This window comes from Amphiura filiformis, chromosome 12, assembly GCF_039555335.1.
Source record: "Amphiura filiformis chromosome 12, Afil_fr2py, whole genome shotgun sequence".
NCBI lineage: Eukaryota > Metazoa > Echinodermata > Ophiuroidea > Amphilepidida > Amphiuridae > Amphiura > Amphiura filiformis.
Genome location: NC_092639.1, coordinates 58,336,325 through 58,360,220, shown reverse-complemented (window position 1 = coordinate 58,360,220; position 23,896 = coordinate 58,336,325). Strand labels below are relative to the sequence as shown.

The window sequence follows — 23,896 nt, the reverse complement described above, 5'->3', positions numbered from 1 at the left end:
TTCACGCACCTTTCGTTTGATCACTTATTGACAGTAGCCTGCTAGGTAAAGCGTTGATACACTGTCGGGTCAGCTTACCGATTTAATGGCGGAAGCCCTTTGTCCCAAACAAAAGGTACCTTTCGATGAATAGCTTGTCAGATTTCAAATCGGCACAAGTTAACAATGCGTTACATAATCTATTGCTTCTCCATCTTTAATAGCTCCATGCTGACACCCTCTGTGTTGCTTAAGCCATGCCAGTAATTATTTGTGGCCATTATTTACATTTTCTACATCCGCCACTGACGGGCCCTCCCAATTTCAAAATGTTCTGCCGTGGCTGCATGACCCCCACCGCCCTACCCACTCTTCACCACTACATCCTATCCCCACCCCCCTCACTACCTCCTCCACCCTACCCCACCCCCTTTACCCACTACCCCACCAGATCTTGACCCCACTACCCTATCGCACCCACTAAAATCTGACCCCACAACCATACCACACCCTGACCCCACAAGCCCTACCACACCATCCTGACCCAAGTCTTACGCCACTAGCCTAACTACAAACACCCTACCCCACCCTTATACCGCAACAAACCGGCACCATTACCCCACCACATCCTTATACCTCACTAACCACTAACACCCTACCCTACCACCTTACCCCACCACACCACCCTACCCTGACCCCACTAGCATACTCTACCCCACCATACCATCACCCTAACTACATATACCCTGGCCCAGCACCCTACTATACCCGGCCCCACTACACCCGGCCCCACTACACCTTGACCCCACCCTTATCAACAACCACCATTCCCACCCACTATCCCATCACACCCTGACACCACCCTATCCTGACCCCACTATCTCACTACCACCCTACCCCTCCACACCCTATCCCCACCACCCCCTCCTCCATCCCACCCTCAGCCTGTGGATGCTTGTGCCTGTTCGCCGACTCACTGGTAAAATGCTTTCTCAGCCTGTTTGCATTAATCAGTTTTCCTTTTGTTTTATTTATGTGTATTTTGAACAGGAATGAGAATAAGGATGTCTCAGCCACGAGTACCTTTTTACCTAAAATTAAGGTGGTACTACAATTTGTGACTATTTTTGCATATTTCTCAAAAAATATAATAACACACTGGTAACAAAAGTTTTGTATAAGGCAATAAAAACAAATTAGTTCGATCTTTCGATCGACCATCGATGCTTGGTCGATCTTTATTATTTATGAAATCAATCAATTTTACTATTAATACTTGTGATAAAATAGTAATTTGTGCCCGTATTGATATTTTCCAATATAAATTTCTAGCGTTAATTCTGATTTGATAGTTCATTAATAACGAGCATCGAAGCAGCATCACATTCGACGGTCGATCCAAAGATCAAGCAAATTTGTTTCTGGAGCCTAAGGGGCAAGGAATCCAGTTGCTACACTGGAATTTCAGTGACTCAAGGCAACCGGTACGTTATTTATGATAAGAAAAGAGGTACTGCTATAATGAACCTCATTTCTTAGCATATAATAATGAACCACTTGTCCCGAATCACTGAAATTTCAGTGAAGTAATTGGATTCCTTGCCCCTATAATAAAACTTTTGTTACCAGAGTGTGGTTACTTTTGAGAGAAAAATGCAAAATTATCACAAATTTATGAGGGGGTGTAGGCGTAATTGATTAAAGGGAAAGTTTAGTTCCAAATGGGCATCGTTTAATAATTTCAAGGTGTTGAATTCATGGGTGCAAGTTTTGGTGGTCAGGAGCCTTTCTTTCTGCTCCTGGTTCAGGCTGGTTGGAGCCATTTTAGGTTTCGCTCCTGTCTTTCACTTCATCTCACCCTTGATTTTGAATTAAATTGGAATGATCAAACCAATTTCATATGAAATAGACACTCAGTGAAAAGATGTTACACATCAGAGTATGGATTCCCGTCCATATTTATTGTAATAATTTAATTCAGACAATGCATATACTTGAATGTTGGTTTCTTTTGTCTTTGTACTGCACTAGTACATTGATTTTCATCAAACACCTTCAAAAGCAAAATCTATGGCAGTTATTAACTGGTAATGTCACTCTATCATCACCCTTGTATATCCCCATATAAACAAACCAGATACAGTCAAACAATCCTAAATCATTCACATTAATTGCATATTCTTGAATGGGTGCATTTTACTGCAGATGCAGTATTGGTCTATTCTAGTTGAAATCCATACACCCCATATAGAAGATGGCCTTAATCTCCCACACAGGGGCTGTAGATTTCAAATGGAGTCACCCATTCAGGTAACCCCCATCTGAAATTCTCATTCTATGTGTGGAAGATTAAGATCATGTCTTCTATAGGGGGTGTATGGATTTCAATTGGAATAAGCCATTGAGTATTGAGTCACAGTATGTGCTGTTTTATGAATGCAACGGTATATGCGATATTTTCACACATGCTGCAATAGAAATCCAGATGTGCATGAAAATGTCAGGAACAGCCCACTTCAGTTTGTCCACTCTGAAGGACAAAGTGACAACGCGTGCATATACAGCGCGTTAACAGTGCGTAGTTCTGCGTCTCTGTTGCATGTATGCGTGCCTTCAAAGTCGGCACAATGTGTGCGTCCGCGTTGGTACTTTGTACTTCAGAGTAGACTGACTGTAGTCCAAATGGTTATTAGTCCGAAAAGCGTTATAGTAAGGGCTTCAAGAGGGCATTTAATGTTAGTATTAGGGATAAGTTATGGGCTAGGGTAAGCACCAGCCACTAGAGTTAGTGTTAGGATAAATGTTAGAATTAGAGTTATGGTTAGGATTTGGGTTAGGGTAAGGGTTTATAACCAAGTTATTAGGTTTGGGACTAATGACCCTTTTGGACTATCGACCTGTAACTAAAAGGTTACTAGCACAGCAAATAACTCTTGTCAAATTTTGATTTAAACTAGAATAATACGGTCGCATCAGTGAGCATTCACCAACAAACACACAAAAACAAACTTTGGATATCAGTGCTCAAAATTCCTGGAGGCTGAGGGCGATTAGTCCTCAAATGCACCCCCCCCCCCCATGAAGATATCTGTCAATGGAAAAAAGAACACACAAGGGTGACATGACCCTGTTGGGTATGAAATAGAAGCACTCAATCAGGCTAGTGGTACTCTTTATAAACTGCCTATACCAATTTGACGGACATACCATATTCTCGTTATTAATATTATGACCCTGCTTTGTACCACCGGTCATGTCTGTTTAAGCGATGAACAGTGAACTGTGTTTAAACAGGCTGCCCTCCAGGTAATCAGGCCTATAAACCTTTTTATTCCGCTCGCAGAACAGGATATCTGCATAACTACAGCCTAATATGGGCATAATGGCTCCACCTCAATGTCAATCATTATGCTGAAACTTATAGGAATAGGTGTTCGCATCGGTAAGTGCTTAACATATCTAGTAGAGAGTGTCATGAATAAATTACATTAGTACTGCATAATGCAGTACTTCTTATATATACGTTGATTCACCTTAAGTTCGGTAGTGACGTCAACGTTTTTTTGCGGTGCGCCACAGGCATGCCAACAGCCCACCGTTGCTACAAGGGTATGTTAAATATACTGCGACCATTGAAATACACACCTACATTACAACCAAACTTGAGGGGAACCAAAGTATAGAAAGTACTACAGTTTAACTCATTGTGAATACTCTCAATCATCTGGGAATCATACAATGAGAGAATAAATTTAATCTATTCAACCAGATTAACGTACCTTGGAGCAACCAACGTTGCGGCCAGTACCACTGACCTTCAGCTGGGTTGTGATGTTATACACCTTGAGACCCGATGACGTCATTTGGTGAGGTAGAGTTCTGACCGCGAAGCACGGTGGTATGAACGGGGAGTAAAAGAAGCCATCTGGGTGCGAGCAGAACAACCATCCCTCAACCGTGGTGGAGGACTTAGAAACAACCTCTCACACGCCTGGGACAGAACCATCAGCGTCATCGGGTCTCAAGGTGTATAACATCACAACCCAGCTGAAGGTCAGTGGTACTGGCCGCAACGTTGGTTGCTCCAAGGTACGTTAATCTGGTTGAATAGATTAAATTTATTCTCTCATTGCAGTTTAACTTTTTAATCAGGGCTCTGAACATGTACACTAAGGCAATAGAAACAAATTAGTTTGATCTTTCGATCGACCATCGATGCTTGGTCAATCCTTATTATTTATGAAATCAATGAATTGACTATTGTTAATTGTGATAACATATGAATCTTTACCTATATTGATATTGACCAATATAAATTTAACATTAATTCTGATTAATTAGTTATCGGTTCATTAATAACAAGCATCAAAGCAGCATCTGTGGTTGATCCAAAGATCAAACATATTTGTTTCTGGTGCCTAACTTTTACAAACCAAAGACAAACTGTATACACCTTTCCACTCTTCATTGTCAGTTTTATCCACAAGAGTAATACAGTTATTGCAGATTTTTTTAACTGGCCCCTTGTTAACCCCATGAGACCAACCTGCCGATTGGCTAAAAAGAAGTTTTCATTATCAATTGGACCAATCAGCAACATTGTTAGAATGATTTCACCACACAAAAAAGTTGGGGTGAATTATTTGCAAAGCTCCATTCTGATTGGTGATTAAAGTGAAGATATCATGTAATTAACCAATCAGAGGAAATGTTAGAACGGCAGGTAGTGCGCAGGGGGTTAACCTTGTCAGTTCCACTTTACTGCCCTACTTATGTTCTTCCATTCAGGGGTGATATCGACATTATCAAGTGTAAAACAAGTGCAAAAATCAACTTCCCATTTGGAATAATCCCTCAGATGTTTTGTAAATGAAGGCATTGTGTAGTAATCTGAGGGGCAGTTGGGATTATAAAAACAGAAGACTCGTGAGAGATTTTGTCCTTGTTTTGATGTGTCAATGTTAGTTTTTCATTTACTAGTTTGAGGTGGTTGACCAAAGAAGCCTCCTGCTTGTTTGGCTGCTGCTCTTGATGGTGCGAAGCCAAGAAGTTTCTGTATATTCTGGAAATATAAATGAAATGACAGAAAATTATACAATTTGGAAAAGAAACAGTAAAACAGAAGTGAAATTACATTCAACTTACTACTCCTGAGTCCTGATGCAACAAAAATACAGTACTATATTTGGGACATTAAAAAATATGACTCGGTGTTGCCAAATAACACTGTTAAAATCCTAATCCTTTGATTGACTAATACGCACCTTAAGGGTTTCTCTACCGGATGTTGATTTGTACCTAAATTCTTTCTCACAAGGTAATAGGCATATTGCATCACAATAGATACAGTTCAGAGCAGTAGCGTAGCTGCCGGGGGCAATTGCCTATTTGGGCCCCCCGCCCCTAGCGCTTATTTGGGCCCCCACCCCTAGGGCAAGGAAAAAGAGGAAAAGGAGAGAGAAGAAAAGAGAGGGGAGAGAGGGAGAGGAGAGGAGGGAAAAGAGGGGGAGAGGGAGAGGAGGGGGAAAGAGATGGGGAATCCATACGATATGCAATACCATACGATTATTATCAATAAGCCTGGCAAAAATTGTCTATTTGGGCCCCCGCCCCCTAGTGCAGGGAAAAAAGAGAAAGGAGGGAGAGAGAAGAAAAGGAGGAGGAGAGAAGGGAAAGAGAAAGAGGGAATCTATAGGCCTATACGATATGTAGTGCCATAACATTATTATCAATATACTCGACAATATATATACTTGACTTGCCTTCCTGAAGACAAGAAATAGAAATCTTTTGAAATGCTAATTGCACAAAAGCACCTATAGGAGCAGTATATTGGACTAAAACAAATAAAACAATAAAGGGGCCACCCCAAAAAGAAAAGTCAAAAAGGTGGTCAAGAAGGCTGTGTCCGACATGTTTCTTGTATTGCATGCCCCAACCGAAAATTTTCAGTATCGACACAAAATTGGCCGATTTAGTCATTTACCATAAAAGCTATTTCAAACTTAGGGCCGGATTTACCATTAGACCAGATGGGTACGGGTCCAGGCCCCTAAAATAGCCTAAGGTATGTTCCCCAAAACACTGGCCTTTGCGTAAAATTTACCTTCATTTTGGGCTAAACTTTTCTGAAATTGGAAATTTTTTGCGCTGCGTGCGCACTTTAACCAGGAAATAAGCAAGAATTATGGCCAGAATTAATTTCTATTAAGACCAAATTAGTAATAAAAAAGTAAAAAAGTTTTTGAAAAAGTAAAACATAGTTTTCTTGGGCCACTGTATTGCCAAATTTAAACTTATTTCCTTTGTTTTTCATTTGACTTTGGTATATTTGAAAGTGTACTTTTCTTTGAAAGTACACTTTCTTCGATGGGGGGGGGGGTGCGTCACACCACCCGCACCTACCCTCATTTTTGTTTGGTGGATTTGGGCCCCCGCCCCATAGAGGCTTGCCCCCCCTGGAAAAAATCCCAGGTACGCCACTGGTTCAGAGGCTAATCCCTCTCCTTTGTTATGCAAAATGCATAAGTAAAGCAATCAAGCAAAATGAGTCCGATGTCGGGAATATTGATTTTAAGGAATAGCCAAAAATAGTATTCAATTTCCTTTGTATTTTATTGATTTTGAGCACTACTAAAATGGCCATAAGTCTGGAACCGTAAGTCTAATTATGATGGGGGTTTTCAGCAAAATAAAGCTCTGAGAATAGCTCATGTAGTGAGATTGAAAACTGAATTTGATTTTGATCGATATCAGACTCATTTTGCTTGATCGAATCACATATTGTATTGTGAGAAGGAATAATAAGGAAAGGAAAATTTTAAATATTTGACTAATTTGGGAAGCAACAATGGGTCGATTGAAGCCAATATTGATCAAATATTATATAAAACCCTGCAAATATTCACTGACATGTGGCTATCAGTGCGTTTGCAGGAGGAGGGGCCATATAGTACCCGTTTGTGCATGCCAGATGAATCTGACCTACAGATCACCTTACCATACTGTTATGACAGCCAAATCAGGATATTCATGTTATGCATTACATGCATTATGTTTTAATTAGAGAACAAGGGATCAATGCTTTACATAATAGAGGGTAGCATATCAATTGTCTAACAGAGAGAAGATGATAACAGCACAATAAGTAATCAAAAGAGGGCGGCATACAAGGTTAGCTAGATTCGGAGCTGCGAATTCATAACAATATTTATGTACATTTTACTCGCTGCATTAAGATTGTATTCTTCCTATTGCTACAATGGCCAGGGTTGTAGCTACAGTGTAGTGGTGGGCGGCAGTTATAAAGCCTACCACTCAACTGCAATTTTGGCACTGGAGCCCACCACACACGAGTCCAAAATTGCACAATTTTGTTGAATAAGTCAAGAATTTCATCAATTTTGACAACAATTGGCCAAATATGCAAGATTTTCATCAAATGCCATCCAGCACTAACAATGTCCTAGCTACAACCCTGACTATGACCTATACAAATAAATTTTGTAAGTATTCATATGAGATCACATTACTGATATGATCTAATTGTGCAATGCATTCAAAGACTCACCTGTCTTATTGACATTGTGCATAAAATGTATAAAAATATAAAAGAGCAGTCGGTGAAATCGTTGCCGAGGAGATTCCGATGTGAGATACCATGAAGCCAGGAGATGGGGAGGAATGGTAGCTTAGCAACTATCCTACCATCAAAGCTGAAACAGAAAAATATATAAATTAAAACTAAAATATTGTTCATGATTGTATATCACTCTTACATCTCTCTACTCTCTGTTATCTTGTAATCTTTCTTTTGATCTTGTCGGGCCTACATCAACTGTCTTGTCTGTGTCTGTTTTCAGTGACCAGTTCGGGTCGCGGTATTCAGAGATTATCATAGATCACCATCTACAATATTAGATTCCACCCATGGAACCTAAACAGGTTCTAAACTCTCTGATAGTCATGGATTACCGCAAATAAAATTGGCAAGTTATTTTGTAAGGTTTTCTTTTCAAAGCTGGTCCAATTTTATCACTGACACCTAATATCGCTATCGATCTGATTTAACCAATTCAATAATTGGTACAGCCTTACATGATACATTTTAATGATATAAGGTCACTTGTAGTATGATCTTCAAGATATGGGTTTGTATTCCAAATAAGTTGAGATGAGACCCCTCTCCTAAATCAATACACTTGTCAAATAGTAGTCTGTGTAACAGACCGGCAAACTGATTACTACCTGCGAGCTACCGACATGTGTTGGAGTATAGCATGGTAAAACCTGGTTGATGTTTCGCGGTTTCCCTGGTCGCCACGCCCCCCTCGGAAAGGATGGCGAGTCGTCTTTGACAAAGACTAGTGACATAGTAACATTGTAAATGGATATAAGATGTTCCGTTACAGTATACATAACTCTGTAATTAGTATGTAAGTTGTGTTGACTTTGAGCAGAATTGAGGGTGGGTCTATCAGGTGGATTGAAACAAGAGCACCAATGGCGCTGTGGCTCTGTGCTTTTTTGAATGTGAAAGTAATTGCAGTCGAATGTGCAACAGGCGAAATCATATACATTGTATGTGCTAGATCACATGCAATCATACATCTTGCTGGTTGGTAGCTATATCTTATTTGCAGAGCATAATACATCCATCAATAAGTTTCATATCCACATGAGGTTTTAGTAATTTGACCACAGATGACCCCTGAGTGACCTTGGATGACCCCAAAATGACATTCCAAAAATTTGGCTTGAAATGTTGACTGTACCCACCAAGTTTCATGCCCATGCGAGTTTTTAGTAACTTAACCTCAGATGACCCCTGGGTGACCTCGGATGACCCCGAAATGACCTTCCAAAAATTTGACTCTAAATGTTGACTGTACCCACAAAGTTTCATGCCCATACAACAGTTTTAGTAATTTGACCTCAGATGACCCCTTGGTGACCTCAGATGACCCCAAAATAACCGTCTGAAAATTTGACTCTAAATGTTAAGTGTACCCACCAAGTTTCATGCCCATACAAGTTTTTAGTAATTTGACCTCAGGTGACCCCTTGGTGACCTTGGATGACCCCGAAATGACCGTCCGATAATTTGACTCTAAATGTTGACTGTACCCACCAAGTTTCATGCCCATACGACAGTTTGTAGTAATTTGACCTCAGATGACCCCTTGGTGACCTTGGATGACCCCGAAATTACCTTCCGAAACTTTGACTCATAATGTTAAGTGTATCCATCAAATTTCATGCTCATACGACAGTTTTTAGTAATTTGACCTCGGATGACCCCTAAGTGACCTCGGATGACCCCAAAATGACCGTCAGAAAATTTGACTCTAAATGTTAACTGTACCCACCAAGTTTCATGCCCATACGACAGTTTTAGTAATTTGACCTTAGATGACCCCTGGATGACCTCGAGTGACCTTCACCCACTAACCAATACAAACTTGTTCTGTCTGGGGTCAAGATGCACCCGCCCACCAAGTTTGAAGAATGTGCGACCCTAGTCTCCGAGAAAAAGGTTTTTGCATATTATGCATAAATTATGCAAATTAGGTAGGTAATTACCATATTTTGCGCTGAAAATCGAATCAGGTCGAGATCCTCTGGTCATGCTACCCCACCACGTTTCATCATCATAGGGCTTAGCATTCTTACGGATCCCCAGAAACAGCTTCACAAGGCGGATTTCTTCAGATTTCCAACCATTTTGTAGAAGCGTTCCGCATTTAAATTATGCAACTTAACTAAATGCGCATACTTTTCGCCAAAAACTAATCAGGTGATCAGCAGGTGTGTATCATTCCTGTCACAAGGTTTCGTTACCATGCACCGCTATCAATTTGCGCTGATATTCGCATAAATTATGCAAATTAGCTATGTTAATTTGCATATTTTCACCGAAAACATACAATTACGGAGCAAACTTGGATACCCTTCCTCCCACCAAGTAAGCGCCCCCGTGAGGTCTTACGGTTCCCCAGATACAGCTCCGGACAAACATTCGGACATCCCACCCCCACACACAGACGGAAATAGTGATTACTAAGTCCCATCCTGAACAAAGTTCAGAAATGAAATTTTATCAATTTGCGCTGATTTTTGCATAAATTATGCAAATTAGCTATGTTAATTTGCATTATTTTTCACCGAAAACATACAATTACGGAGCAAACTTAGATACCCTTCCTCCCACCAAGTAGCGTCCACGTACTGCATAGGTCTTAGTTACAGTTTCCCAGATACAGCTCCAGACGGACACACGGACATCCACACCCCGGACAGACAGAAATACTGAGGCGAGACAAAAATGAAATTTTATAACAAATTTTTGTGACTTGAGATCATTTGCATTTTTTGTAAACACCAAAACTGTTCTGTCCTGACATGTCTGTTGTGTCATGTGTGTTGAACCAGTCCAACCGAACAATCGTAAGTTCTGTTCGGATCTGGATCTGCCTGGTCTGGATGCTGTACTCCGATTAAGCAGGACTAGCCTACATCACATCAGTGTTTATTTCTGATAGATTTCACTTCATGATTTTTTCTTCAATTTCATCACTTACGAAAGTACAAAAGTAGACAATCTAGTAGTCAGTATAACCAAGGGGGTGACACTAAACTCACGGTTGTTCTATTAAACACGCAAAGCAATGACAAATCCCGCTGGTTTGCTTGGTAGAAAATGAGTCCAGTTATTGATCGGTTATGAATATTCATGTTCGACCCCTTGATCATGTTAATTACGGTTGACAAATAAAGCCGCCATTCAGTATGCGAACTTTGTCTGTTCAATGCGAGTACCAAGCTTGAAAGTCGCCCGCTATGAGAGCTGAGACCACTGACCTCTGCACCCGTAATGGCGGACTGGTATTTCCATTAGGCACCAGAGATATGTTTTTTATTGAAAGTCTGCTAATTTGAGAAGAGAATGACTTTTTACAATAGCAATGTCGAAATTAGGACTAATAATGCGATGGAAATTCGAGAAGGTATGAAATACAAGTAGTATTTCAAGTCAAAATCTTTTACACCACATCTGACCGATCAGAAATTAAGACCACTTCATCCCTTATTCATAGGTCTATCACCAAACACCGTTGTGGAAATTACGTAACCAATGTCCTTGAACATTTTAAGATCTACGGCTGTTTTGACATAATATAATGACATTGTGATATTCGATTATATATCTTTGGGAATTAACATTTCTTTTCAAAAGCAGACCAATGGTGTTTTCTTGAAATGAATCTGATATAATTCAATATTATTGGAATTGAATTCTACATGCAGCCAGGGACGGCCACACTGCACCATCTATAGCTTCAAGCTGCTTCAGTCGTCGGAGCTTTGTACTACAGACAATAAAAAGGCACGTAAATGTCACATTTTATAAACTTAATACATTTGATATCACCCCTATTGTTGTATAAAGAAATCGTGTATAAAATATACCAGCTTATACCTATATACAGAACGGTGATTTATGCATTAATTAAACATGCCTGTACACTACCACTGGTTCGAAAGTCTTTCGAACAGGCGCAAATCTGCATGCCATGACTAGCGCCATCTATCGAGCTGAGGCCAAATTTAAATAACAATGCGCAATTTAAATAACAATGCAGCTCATGCTAATGAGATAGTGCCTTTTCCTATCAATTATTCCATGGTATAACCTCGGAGCAGTTCGTGTGAGACCTACGTACATGGAATAGTAGTACATGGCTTCCGAATTTGGAACTTCACATGTTCAACTTGTCATGCGGTCGAGTCCAGCGTTTACAACTAAAATCAAACCACTTCTAGATTAAGTCCATCGCTGAATTTTACAAATAACTTAAATAAACATCTTTATATTTAATAAAAAAAAATATTATGGTATGCTAAGTAAATGCTTGAATGACATTTACCAGAAGCTCATGAGCTCAGAATGGTAAACAAACTAGCGTATTTTCACCTCGATTATGCACCGTAGCTCTCTGTGGTTGAGTTTGCAAGGTCAGTGGGTCAGTGAACTTAGTCTCCTATGCAGCCAGTTTGGTTACGCTCCCTCCACAAAAATGTTTGTGTGGAAGGGCAGAACCAAACTGGCTGCTGTGGAGACTACTGCAAGAATCGATCAATCACACAAAACTGTTTGCTGATTGGTTCAGAAATGGTGATGTCATCAATCAAGAAAAACTAATCGATTTATTGGTTCAAAATAGCCGCATAGAAAAGTACGAAGTTTGTTGAGCATCGCAGCTTATCGGTAAAAACGTGACCTTTAACAAAAAAATCGGCACAGTGCTTTTCAGTACTGCACTTGCATAAGCCAAATAGTCCCCCAGAAAAGTCATTTGTTCAGATTTATTCGGGATTTATTCAAGATTCAGACATGTTCTTGACTATTTTTGACATTCCTTACCTATCTCTTTATTTAAATTATAAAGAAATAGTGAAGAAAAGTTAAGAAGTAGTCAAATAATTTCTGATCTGAACTAAATCTTAAGAAATGTACCTCCATTGGTTTCCGTCTGTATTACGCATCTTAAATTATACAGACCAGAATAATCTCTAGCACACACAGGGAACCAAGATATAACTCGATTATCGTGACTATTTTGGTCTATTTCACCCAAAAATAATACTTTTATCGCCTGAATTTCAATAAAATCTGGAGTGCAATCGATTCGAAAATAACTTAGCCAAACTTAGAAACGAAACTTAAGTCTTCATATCAGTCATTAAATGATCCTTAGCATAAAAACCAACAGCGTATTGTGGCCTGAAAATGAATGCTAGTTAGTTGCATGACAAAGGCACTGATAAGCTCCGCTCAGAGCCAAAAAACCACCCCACAATATATTTTTCTTAGAAACACTCCAAATACTAATCTGGGTTCTTTCATGGCTTAATTTTCTCCCCTCTGCATCAATCATGGTTATTCATGAAGCACAACACTTTTTTTTTTTAATTTCACTTGATTACTGTTACTGTATTACAATGTAGTTAGTATACTATTACTCACATTGAATTGAACATGCCCATGAGTGATGTAAATGTAAATGCGATTACAAACATAGATTTCATCTTGACTAGAGATAGATCTCTGCTGTTGGTTTTTAATCGCTCCTCCTGACGTTCTGTTAAAAAACAAATACACACATAACTGACATGAGACCTGTGCTTTTAGAGTTTACTAAAGCAAGAAACAAGAATCAGTTCAGATGGAAAACCAAAAAGACATAGGATTGAAGGGGAGAAACCTGAGAGGGGGGTTATTAGTGGAAAGATGGCGATATGTGGCAGATATGGGGTGCACTTTCAGGCTGTTTGTTACATGTACATAGATTGGGTCGTATTGCTCAAAAAACTGGTTTAGAGGATGGGCATCGAGTACCGAAGTGATGACGTCACAGAACACTTTTTTTTGTATTTCAGCGTTTTGAATACCATGCGTCGGTGGAGCATGATGAAAAACATCCACAGTCAAATTTGGTGGGAATCGGATCATGAGGGCCCGAGATATGGCTGCATGAATACCTAATTAGCCCCATTGAAATCAGTGTAAATTGGCCTGGTTCCAAACAGTTATGAACCAGGCCAATTTACACTGATTTCAATGGGGCTAATTAGGTATTCATGCGTGCCATATCTCGACCTCATGATCCATTCCCACCAAATTTGGACTGTGGATGTTTTTCATCATGTTCTACTGAAATATGGTCATGAAAATGCTGAAATGCAAAAAAGAAAATTTTATGACGTCACACTTCAGTACTCTATTATGTTTCAAAATTTTTCTCCAAAATCTGGAGAAGTACAGATTAGATCTTCCATTGGATTTTAGCAAAATTTACAAAACGTTCTGCAATTGGGCAAATTTACCATAACTTTGAACAGAAAATCAGTAAATGTTTGGGTCTCTTTTTTTGGGTCAAATTTGGTGTATTTTTGGGATGGCCATTGAAAATAGGTAAGGGTCAGAATTTTGTTTTGCAGTGCGAGAATCAATCTTGATTCTTGCAGAATAAATTTGCAGGAATCATTTGATTCAAGATTGCAAATCAACTTCTATGTAAACTACAAAAGTTTACAAGAATTCTTTGGAAGAGTCGATTCTCGGATTCTCACTGGAATTCTGACCCTGAATGACCCATGGATTCAAACCCAAAGGCCTGAATGTAAAGTTTTAAAAACCAATAAATACTGAATGTCTTAGAAGTGATTCAATTGTTTTGATTCAGTAACAAAGCTTTGTTGTGCAGTCAGTAGCACTCAAAGTCAATTTCTCCCTACTTAAAAATCAAATTATCCCCGAACTATATTTACCTAATTTTTTCTTCTGTCCTTTGTCGCTGTTTTCTCCAAATGCCTCCTTAGATCTTTCCACTGTTAAAATACATTATAATGAAGATTAAGATAAATTATGGTAACAAATAACCAAATAGGCCTGTTTTTTTAAAATGAGTATACACATATCATAAATTTCACCTCACACTATTTTATCATGTGGTGAAATCAACCAACATTTAGTTGTAATGCCAGGAAAATTATACAATTTTCACTTTTAAAAATATTGCCCATTTTGCAAAATTGAAATGATTAGTTTTCTGGTCTGGGTTGATAGGATGAACAAATTCTATTTGTTACCAAGAGCAGCCAATCCACAGCTTTAAATGTTGACTTTGCACATTATTAAATAATAAAATATGCAGTTATTGGTCTGTTGTTATGATTGTCAGACAATTGAATCAGTCAATCAGAACACCACATCCATGTTTACGCTCCTCTGCACGCTCTCAAAATGTACAGAACTGCCGTTCTTGGCCAAAAAATCTGCAGCAAAGTTTTCAACTTGAATCCAGCCAGGTGCATTGTGGTTTTTTTTCAAAGTTTGTCATTTATGTGCGCTGGCTGTTCTGGGTAAAGATTAAAATGTGTTCACTTTGCAAAATTGTCAAAAAACTTTATCATGTAAATTGAATATGGTCGAAAATTATTAAAATTCCAATGAGAGGATGACCAACTTATTTAGCTCAATCAGATCGCATTGCCTGAATTTCATGCATATATATTTTGATGTGGGCGCATCATATACACTCTGCATTCTATATTGCACATATCTAAAAATATGGGTGGTCCTTGCACCAACCTCTCATGTATATTTTGAACCTACAATACATGTGCCATATACGGTACCTAATTTTGAGATAATTCATTACGGTACAGTACTTTTACTTACGCTTTTTACTTTGTTTTTCCACTTCAGATTTCAGTTTCTTGTACGTCTCAGTTCTGTACACCAGTAAATAAGTAATGCCTTAAAAACAAAATACAAAAATGTAGCAATAAAAACAAAAGAAACTAAATACCGATAATCTGGTTGAGTTGAGCTGCGACCTCTCAGGCTGTGCTATTAAAAATTTTTCTACAAAGATGTGTACAGGAGAGTTCTGCTTAGTTTAAAGGCTTAATGTACGATTTCCTTCAAATTTTAAATTTGTCATTATATTAGGGCTACTAAGAATACGCAATTGCGTTATTTGCGCCGCAATTTGCGTATTTTGGCTCAAATTGCGTTTTTGACATTTTTGAAAAAATCTAAAAAAACAAATAAAAATTTTTTTTTTTTTTTTTTTTTTTTTTTTGGGGGGTTTTAATTTTTTTTTTTCATGGATTTGGAGAGTCCCTGGACCTAACATCAAGTGCTACCATCATTAAAAAGAAAATTTAAAAAAAAAAAAAAATTGGAAAAAAGATACAAAAAAATTACAAGTTTGTATCCAAATGGGACCAATTTGTAACTTGTGTTCACTTCAAAATCTATCTAAGATATAGACTTGTGTACAAAACCAATGCATTTTATATCTTCAATAGACTATGCAGTGAACACAAGTTACAAATTGGTCCCATTCGGATACAAACTTGTAATTTTTTTTGTATCTTTTTTCCATTTTTTTTAAATCAACCACAAATGATTGCAGTGCCTCACTCTAGGTCAAGGGACTCTCTAAATCCATAAAATATTTTTTTTAAAAGCATAATTTTTTATTTTTTTTATTTTTTTATTTTCTTATTTATTTATTTATTTTTTTTTTCAAATTTTTTTTAATGATGGTAGCACTTGATGTTAGGCCAGGGACTCTCCAAATCCATGAAAAAAAAAAAATTAAAAATCATAAAAAATTTTTTTATAGATTTTGCGTTTTTGGCGGAAATCGCGGATTTTTGCGTTTTTTGGGAAATCGGGGTGCGTTTTTTGGCCTCCAAAATCGCGTATTCTTAGCAGGCCTACATTATATACTCAAAATGCTGAAATAATACTAGTAATAATGATCGGGAATGGTTTCTGTCCATTTTGAGCTGAAATAACGAGGTAGCGTGAAAGAAACACTGCTTGTAATTTTGGCCGTTAACACGCAGTTCTATTCGCGGACATAAAGTCATAATTTCTTGAATTATGACTTTATGTCGATCTTTCTCTGTTTACCTACAAACACAACAAATTTGGCTGATTCCATTTAGGTGCAAGTTGTGACATGTGTAAACATTACAAATATGCCAAAAAATCAGGTTTGAAAAAAATTAACCAAATTCATATTATAAGATCGAACATTAAGACTTTAAGGTGGTACTACTACACCCCTTGATAAATTTGTGACTATTTTTGCATTTTTCTCAAAAAATAATAACACACTAGTTAGTTATTTATGATAAGAAAAGAGGTACCGCTAGAATGTACGGTACCTCATAATGAACCACTGACATTTCAGTGTAATTGGATTCCTTGCCCCTATAATGTACATATTAATTGTTACCAGTGTATACTGTGTAGTTACTTTTTTGAGAAAAATGCAAAATTAATCACAAAATTTATAAGGGGGTGTAGTATCACCTTAAATTAATTTTCAAAATAGATCAACAACGACCATCAAGGCTGTCAAGTCTGGCAAGTGGCAACATACATTCATTCTAATGCTAGCTATTACTTTTCACTTGAATGTTACAGAGCGACACTGAGCTTGATAATCTCAACACCTGGCAGATGATGTTCAAATACTTCAATGCTACCAAATGATTCACTAATAAACTCTCACATGTAATACATTCCATGAAAAATACCACTCACCGCTAAGCAGGGCTCAAATTTCAGGGAGTCCACCAAGGCCATTGTCTGCTCTTTTTCAGTTTTGGCCTGCCCCCAGATCTTTGTCAATTTCAAGGCATTCTTCATCACTTGTTGGCCTTGGTGCCCTGCCCTTGTGTTTTCCCAGTGGGCTTGAAAATGGGTGTCCCCCAAAAATTTGAGGCCTGCCGCTAAGCCAAGAATAAGCTTTAAAAAAAAAAAGCCCCTGGACAGGCTGCAGATAAAGCCAAGAATAGCTTTAAAAAAAAGGCCACTGGACAGGCTGCAGATTAATTACTCTAACTTCAAATGGGCAAGAATCATAATCTGTTGTTTTTTTGGTAGATCGGCATTGTTATTTGTAATGTAACGCATGTTGATGTATAAATTTGCATTTTGGAAGATGGTTATTTTGATGAGGCTACTTTATCTTCGGGTAGTTCTGTAATTATTATGTCAAGCAAACATCAATTGGCCAAAATTTGAAAATTGTTTAAAATGATCTCATATAAACTCCTCAAAAAAAGTTTGGAAACTTTCAAAAGCAGCTGTATATCAGAAATTTTGTAAATCTATCTCCACATTGTTTCATATCAGTGAAACCGATGTTCTTTCCTAGTATCCTGTCAACAATGACACCTCATTTGTGACGATAACTTATTCCACGGCTGAGTAACTTTCTTTGAAAGACAGAGGTCTCAAAGAAACTGACCATTGCCTGCGTTCATCTTTTTTTTTTTTTTTTTTTATTGCTTTGAATGAATGAATGAGTGCTTTAATGCATGAATAAAAGAACAAATGAAAAGTTGTTTGCCGTACATCATGATGGATCAATGCAAGTCAATCTCTCTTGCTGGTCACTTCTTCATAGTGGTCATTTGCACAAAAATTCTAATCAACCATGGTTCGATTATCAGATCTGAATAAGGCTCGAGCTATTGGTCAGCTTGAGACTGGCCAATAATTTAGTGAACCATATTTCCCGCTATAATTGGTTGCTGCGCGTAAGCGGCGTCAGGGGGGTGTCGGAGGGGGATCTGCCCCCTCCAAAGCTGACTTTTCCGGGTATTTTATAAGCTTACCGCGATCCATACCGTCATCGCTGCTACTCATTTGGAGAACCAAAATGACGCGATTTGGTGCACCATTTTTCATATTTTGGAGATTTTGGCGAATTTGGAGAACCACTGGACCTATTCTCAAGTGCTAGGATCATTCACAGTTAATTTGGAAAAAAAGAAATCGAAAAAAATTACAAAAAAAATTTGTTCCATGCATTTATAATATGTTATAGATGTCAGATGAGGTAAACGGGTCAGTCCATGTCAAATCAACCAGGGGTCCCCAGGTGAATAAGGCTGTGACCTATCGGGTAATGAGCGTATTCGGGTACCGAGGTAAATTTCAGGCGGGTAACGGGTACCGAAATTACAAAAAAAAAAAAAAAAAAAAAATTAATTTTTTTTTTTTTTTAAATTTTTTTTTTCAAAGTTTTAATTCGGGTAATCCGTAAATGGAATTTGTATCCGGGTAGGGAAAAAACGGGCGGGTACCAGAATATCCGGGCTTGAGTCACTGCCTTACAGGTGACCCTCTCAGATTTTGATGAATTTTCATCAGAATAATATTTTGTGACCACAATGAACCCATACAAAAAATTGGCCTCACAGGCCATGTCGTTTTTGAGAAATGGCCGTTTGAAGTTTGGCCCGGACCGCCCCCCCCTCTTTGGCTTTTCATGAGTGTCATTGGTGATTTTACCAACTTTGGTAGCTCATAACTTCTTGTTCTGAACAGATATAAAGCTGCAATGTTGCATTCTAGCCAATCTTGTGTCATATTTTCAGAATCTGGCTCTAAATTTCAGATATCTGCTTTCCTTTTAAAGTTATGAGCACCCAAAGTTGGTCATTTATTCATTCATTCATTCATTTATTCAACCACAAGTGTGCTTTTGTCATTTTGGGGGTCCCCTGGTGCCAAAAATATGTGATCATATGACTCAAACGTCATAGATACATAGGCCTACTATGGGTATAAACTGAACCCACAAACCATTAATGGAGGAGTGGGCGCCTGGGCGGCATCCAAACCTGGGTTCGGGTGAAAATTCAGTTTTGGTACTCAACTCCATCATAGTTAGATGGCTCTTGAAAATATGGAGAAAAACCTGTTATTTCTTGTCTAAGGGTGTTGAATTCGGCAGCCATGGTAACAAAATATGCCAAATTATGTGCATATTTTTGGGTCGTACTTTACAGACCACTCTAGATGTGTTAATTAGCCTCTAAAACACACCCAGAACATATTTCATATGACACTTGGTCAAAAACTTGGTCAAATTTTGCTGATTTTATTGTCATGGTTGCTGAATTCAACACCCTTAGACAAGAAATAGAAGGTTTTCCACCCTATTTTCAAGCTGCCATCTAACTATGATGGAGTTGAGTACCAAAGCTGAATTTTTGTTTCTAGGTAGATCTTATTCAGTACCGTATGTTTCATGGCAGTAAATTTCAATTCATGTTTCAACTGTCGACAAGGTCAACCATTGGTCAGAAAGAGGTGGGTCTGAGTCTCCAGCAAATTTTCACCCGAACCTAACTTCGGATGCCGCCCATTCTTCCATTAATGGTTTGATTTGCTCAAACTTGCTTGTGGGCTCAGATATGTACCCATAGACAATGTATCTATGACATTTGAGTCATATGATCACATATTTTTGCACGGGGGACAGGGCTGTCAACTTTTTGGAATTGCTTGGCGTGAGACAGAGGCGTACCGGGATTTGCCGACTCCAATGTTCGTTTTGTACCATGATTATTTGAATGCTCGGAAATGTGAAAAGCGGGGGGGGGGGGTAGGAGCAACAAATTATTCATGACGATGCGTGAGATTTTACTCATTTTCCAGCTTTTTGCGTGAGATTTACTACCTAGGCGTGAGATTATACTACCTTGGCGTGAGACCGTGAGAAAGTGACCCAATGCGTGAGACTCACGGCCAATGCGTGAGAGTTGACACCCCTGCTGGGGGACCCCCAAAATGACAAAATCACACTTGCGGTTGAATAAATGACCAACTTTGGGTGCTCATAACTTTAAAAGGAAAGCAGATATCTGAAATTTAGAGCCAGATTCTAAAAATTTGACATAAGGTTAGCTAGAATGCAACATTGCAGCTTTATATCTGTTTCGAACAAGAAGTTATGCGCTACCAAAGTTGGTAAAAATCACCAATGACACTTATGAAGCTCCTCGTGCCAAAAAGGGGGGTCCGGGCCAAAGTTCAAAGGGCCATTTCTCAAAAACGACATGGCCTATGAGACCAAATTTTTGTATGGGTTCATTGTGGCCACAAAAGATTATTCTGAATACTGATGGAATTTCATCAAAATCTGAGAGGGTCACCTGGGAACTTTTCAGAAAATTGGTTGATTTCACATGGACTGACCCAAACATTAGTTAGTGGTTTGCATATTAACCCTAACACTGACCCATGCTTTTTGATACTGGAAGCCAAAGAAGATCCAAATTTTTCAAGAAGAAGAAGAATTTTGACTTGGCACTTTTGAGATTGAACCTTTGACCCCCGCATGCCAAGCACACGATCGCGGACCGGTAGCTGCACGGGTTACCAGCCAGCAATTCTGTGAGCATATCACACTTAGGGTGATTGCGTCATCGCAGACCCTGGGATGCATGCATGCGCCTAATTATTCATCGTGGTATTTTGTGGTTTTTACTGGTGTTAGGGTTAGAAGACACTCTAATCTGGAAAAATACATCTTACCTAACCCTAACACTGACCCATGCTTTTTGATATCGGAAGTCAAAGAAGATCCGAATTTTTCAAGAAGAATTTTTGACTTGGCACCCCTGGGATTGAACCTTTCACCCCGCATGCCAAGCACACAATCGCGGACCGGTAGCTGCACGGGTTATTGCTGCCCGGCCAGCAATTTTGTGAGCATATCACATTTAGGGTGATTGCGTCATCGCAGACCCTGGGATGCATGCATGCGCCTAATTTTTCATTGTGGTATTTTGTGGTTTTTACCAGCCCTCGAATTAACCCACGGCACCCATGGCATTTTGCCGTGGGTGCCCACCCCCACTGCCGTAATGCCTTCAAAATATGTCCTTTACCCAAGGCAGTCACTTGCCGTGCCCTCTAATGAAGTTGCCGTCGGTGCCCTAGCCCTGCTCCTTCATTATAAAATTATCTATCTATGTTTGTGTGTGTTTTCTTCACTTTTGAGAAATTGCCTTGGTGCCCTTCTCAAATTTTCAACAGTTGCCATGATGCCCTCTTAAACTGCTGTGCTGCCTTGCCTTTTCAGTGAAAATCCAAGGCAATTATCAACTTGCCCTAAAAAAATTGCCGTGCCCCTTCAGATCCTTAATTCGAGGGCTGGTTTTTACTGGTGTTAGGGTTAATTGTAATTTTTTTCCATTTTTTCCCCAAATGAACTGTGAATGATCCTAGCGCATCAGAATAGGTCCTGTACTCCTGTGGTTCTCCGAAGTTGCCGAAAACTTTGAAAATGTTTTTTTTAAAACAAAAAACAAACATTTTTTATTTATTTTTTAAATTTCTTTTCCAGGATTTCCCACGAGCCCCCCAAATTCCCGCCCGCCCGCCGAGTTACCCAGTTTTTCCAGGCCTGCATACATGTACCTCAGAATCAAAGTGTGGCAACTTTTTCCCGCAGCGGAGTTTCGCGCAATACATGTTTGATCGCCAAGCTAATAGCCAAGTTTCGTCAGACCGAAGATAGACCCAGAAGTAGCCACCCAAGCAAAACAACAGCTCCAGAAGACTGGTACATCAGACTGGCAGCACTTTGAAACTAAACAGTGTGATATTCCTTATTCATGTTTACTAATGCAAATGACGTACATTGTAGACAATGGCAGAGTTGGTTTGAGACCTCCTTGTCTTTCAAAGACAATTACTCAACCATGGAATAAGTTATGTCACAAATTTGATGTTTGTCATTTTAACAGGAAAGAACAATTTTTGTATTGATATGAAACAATATGGATTTCTGATATAAAGCCGTTTTGGAAAGTTTCCAAACTTCTTTTGACGAGTTTTAGATTTTCATTTATAATTTGACATAGTCCAAGCCTACAATGTAGTAGATAGTGCAAATTATTCTTGTTATGAATCCATGTCTTTTAAAAATTGGGTCTTAAAATAGATCTTTCAAACATGCAAATGACTAGTACAGTATTTGTGCTGACAATTGTGAAATGTACGCAAAAATTTTGACTTTCAATTTTCATCGCTTGTATAGTGAACTTGTACAGTTTTAGGGGCCGCAGCTGCAGAATCGTTGCTGAACTGGTCAATCATTTTTGTCAAAATTTACAATTTGGTACCCCCATGCACAGGTGGTGCCCGGCCAGGGCATGTGTCCCCTTGCCCTTGCTACAGCCTACGCCACTGCTGGTCATGTCCAGTTTACATGATTGTTGTAGTATTTTTGACATAATTTTGTATTGTCATGATTGTAATTTGTATGTGGAAAAATTTAAAATGAACAAATAAACAGATTTAGAGGGGTTTTACATAGTCCTGCCAGCAAGACTTCAGTCTTTATCATAAACATAATGACATATACGGACCTGAAGTCTTGCAGCGGTATATAGGGATGCACTGTACGTTTAAGAAATCCAAACTTCAAGCATCAAGAAATATACCTTGTATTTGTCAGTTTTACCTCAGATATGCTGTAGACCCTCTCTACACAGTGTAGAAACATCACAAGTAGAATGCTGCTCAATATGATAAATCCAAATCATGAAAATCAAGACATTTTGCAGAGCAATATTTTGACCACTTTTGCACTAAGTCTAAGTAAATTACTCCCATGAAGATTGCAGGTTTTGCCAACCCTGGGAATTTTGAACCCACCCAAAAGATGAGATCAATGTTGATCAATTACCTCAACTTTGGGAGTATAGACTAGTACAGTGGGATTAAAATCATCATGCATCCAAGCACGCCCAAACCCTGGTACAATCATACAATGGGATTAAAATCGTCAGTGCATGCCCAAACTGTCCTTGAGAGAGTTCCTCAGCTGCATCCTTTAGAGCCCAAAATGAGCCCACATATTGTGATGTTTCTTATTTGTGGAAAAGATAATAATAGAGTGAACTGTAACTCTAGGTACGACGAGTTACAGTTACTGGAACTAGGTTTTACATGCACAAATGCATGTAACTTTGGCTCTGTGCATGTAGAATTTTGCCTGTGCATGCAAAATTTTGTGTTATTCAGCCCATTTTGAGGAAAAAATCAGTGTTGTGCATGAAATTTTATTTTCTAAAATCAAACCCTGCCAACCAGTCCCCAAACGGACAATACAATTGACTTCTTTTTGTTTAAACTTCTTTCCTTGATTATATAGTTCATACCTACCCAAACCTTGCTGTGTTTAATTGAATTTCTGACTGCGAGCTCATGAGCTGAAATTATATCTTGACTGCTGAATTCAGCAGTCTTGATTCACATTTGTGACATTCTGATTTCATATTCATAATCAGAAATATTAATTTCCCTCGGAATAAGCGCATTAAAAAGCATTTCATCATTACCTTCAGAAAGAAGAGCAGTGCATACTGATATGAACACAATGAGTATCGTATCAGCAAACATCTTGAGTCAGTATTTTGAAAATTAAACAATTATAAGACGGGGAATTCAATGACACGTCCTGCCTCTTCGCTGGCAGATCGGAGAAAGAGATTCTGGGGTCGATTGACCTTTAAAATGACC

At 38.7% G+C, this 23,896-nt stretch overlaps 1 protein-coding gene across 1 annotated transcript; it reads right to left on the bottom strand.

Moving 5' to 3' along the window:
• Positions 1 to 1,923: 1,923 nt before the first annotated feature.
• Positions 1,924 to 23,869, bottom strand: LOC140166492 (calcium load-activated calcium channel-like). Its single transcript, XM_072189971.1, has 6 exons — positions 23,716 to 23,869; positions 15,224 to 15,301; positions 14,311 to 14,370; positions 13,007 to 13,121; positions 7,550 to 7,694; positions 1,924 to 5,041 (listed from the first exon to the last, which is right to left on the bottom strand). Exons 1-6 carry the CDS (start codon positions 23,774 to 23,776, stop codon positions 4,949 to 4,951), a joined length of 552 nt encoding a protein of 183 aa, XP_072046072.1. The 5' UTR covers positions 23,777 to 23,869; the 3' UTR covers positions 1,924 to 4,948.
• Between the last annotated feature and the right edge of the window lie 27 nt (positions 23,870 to 23,896).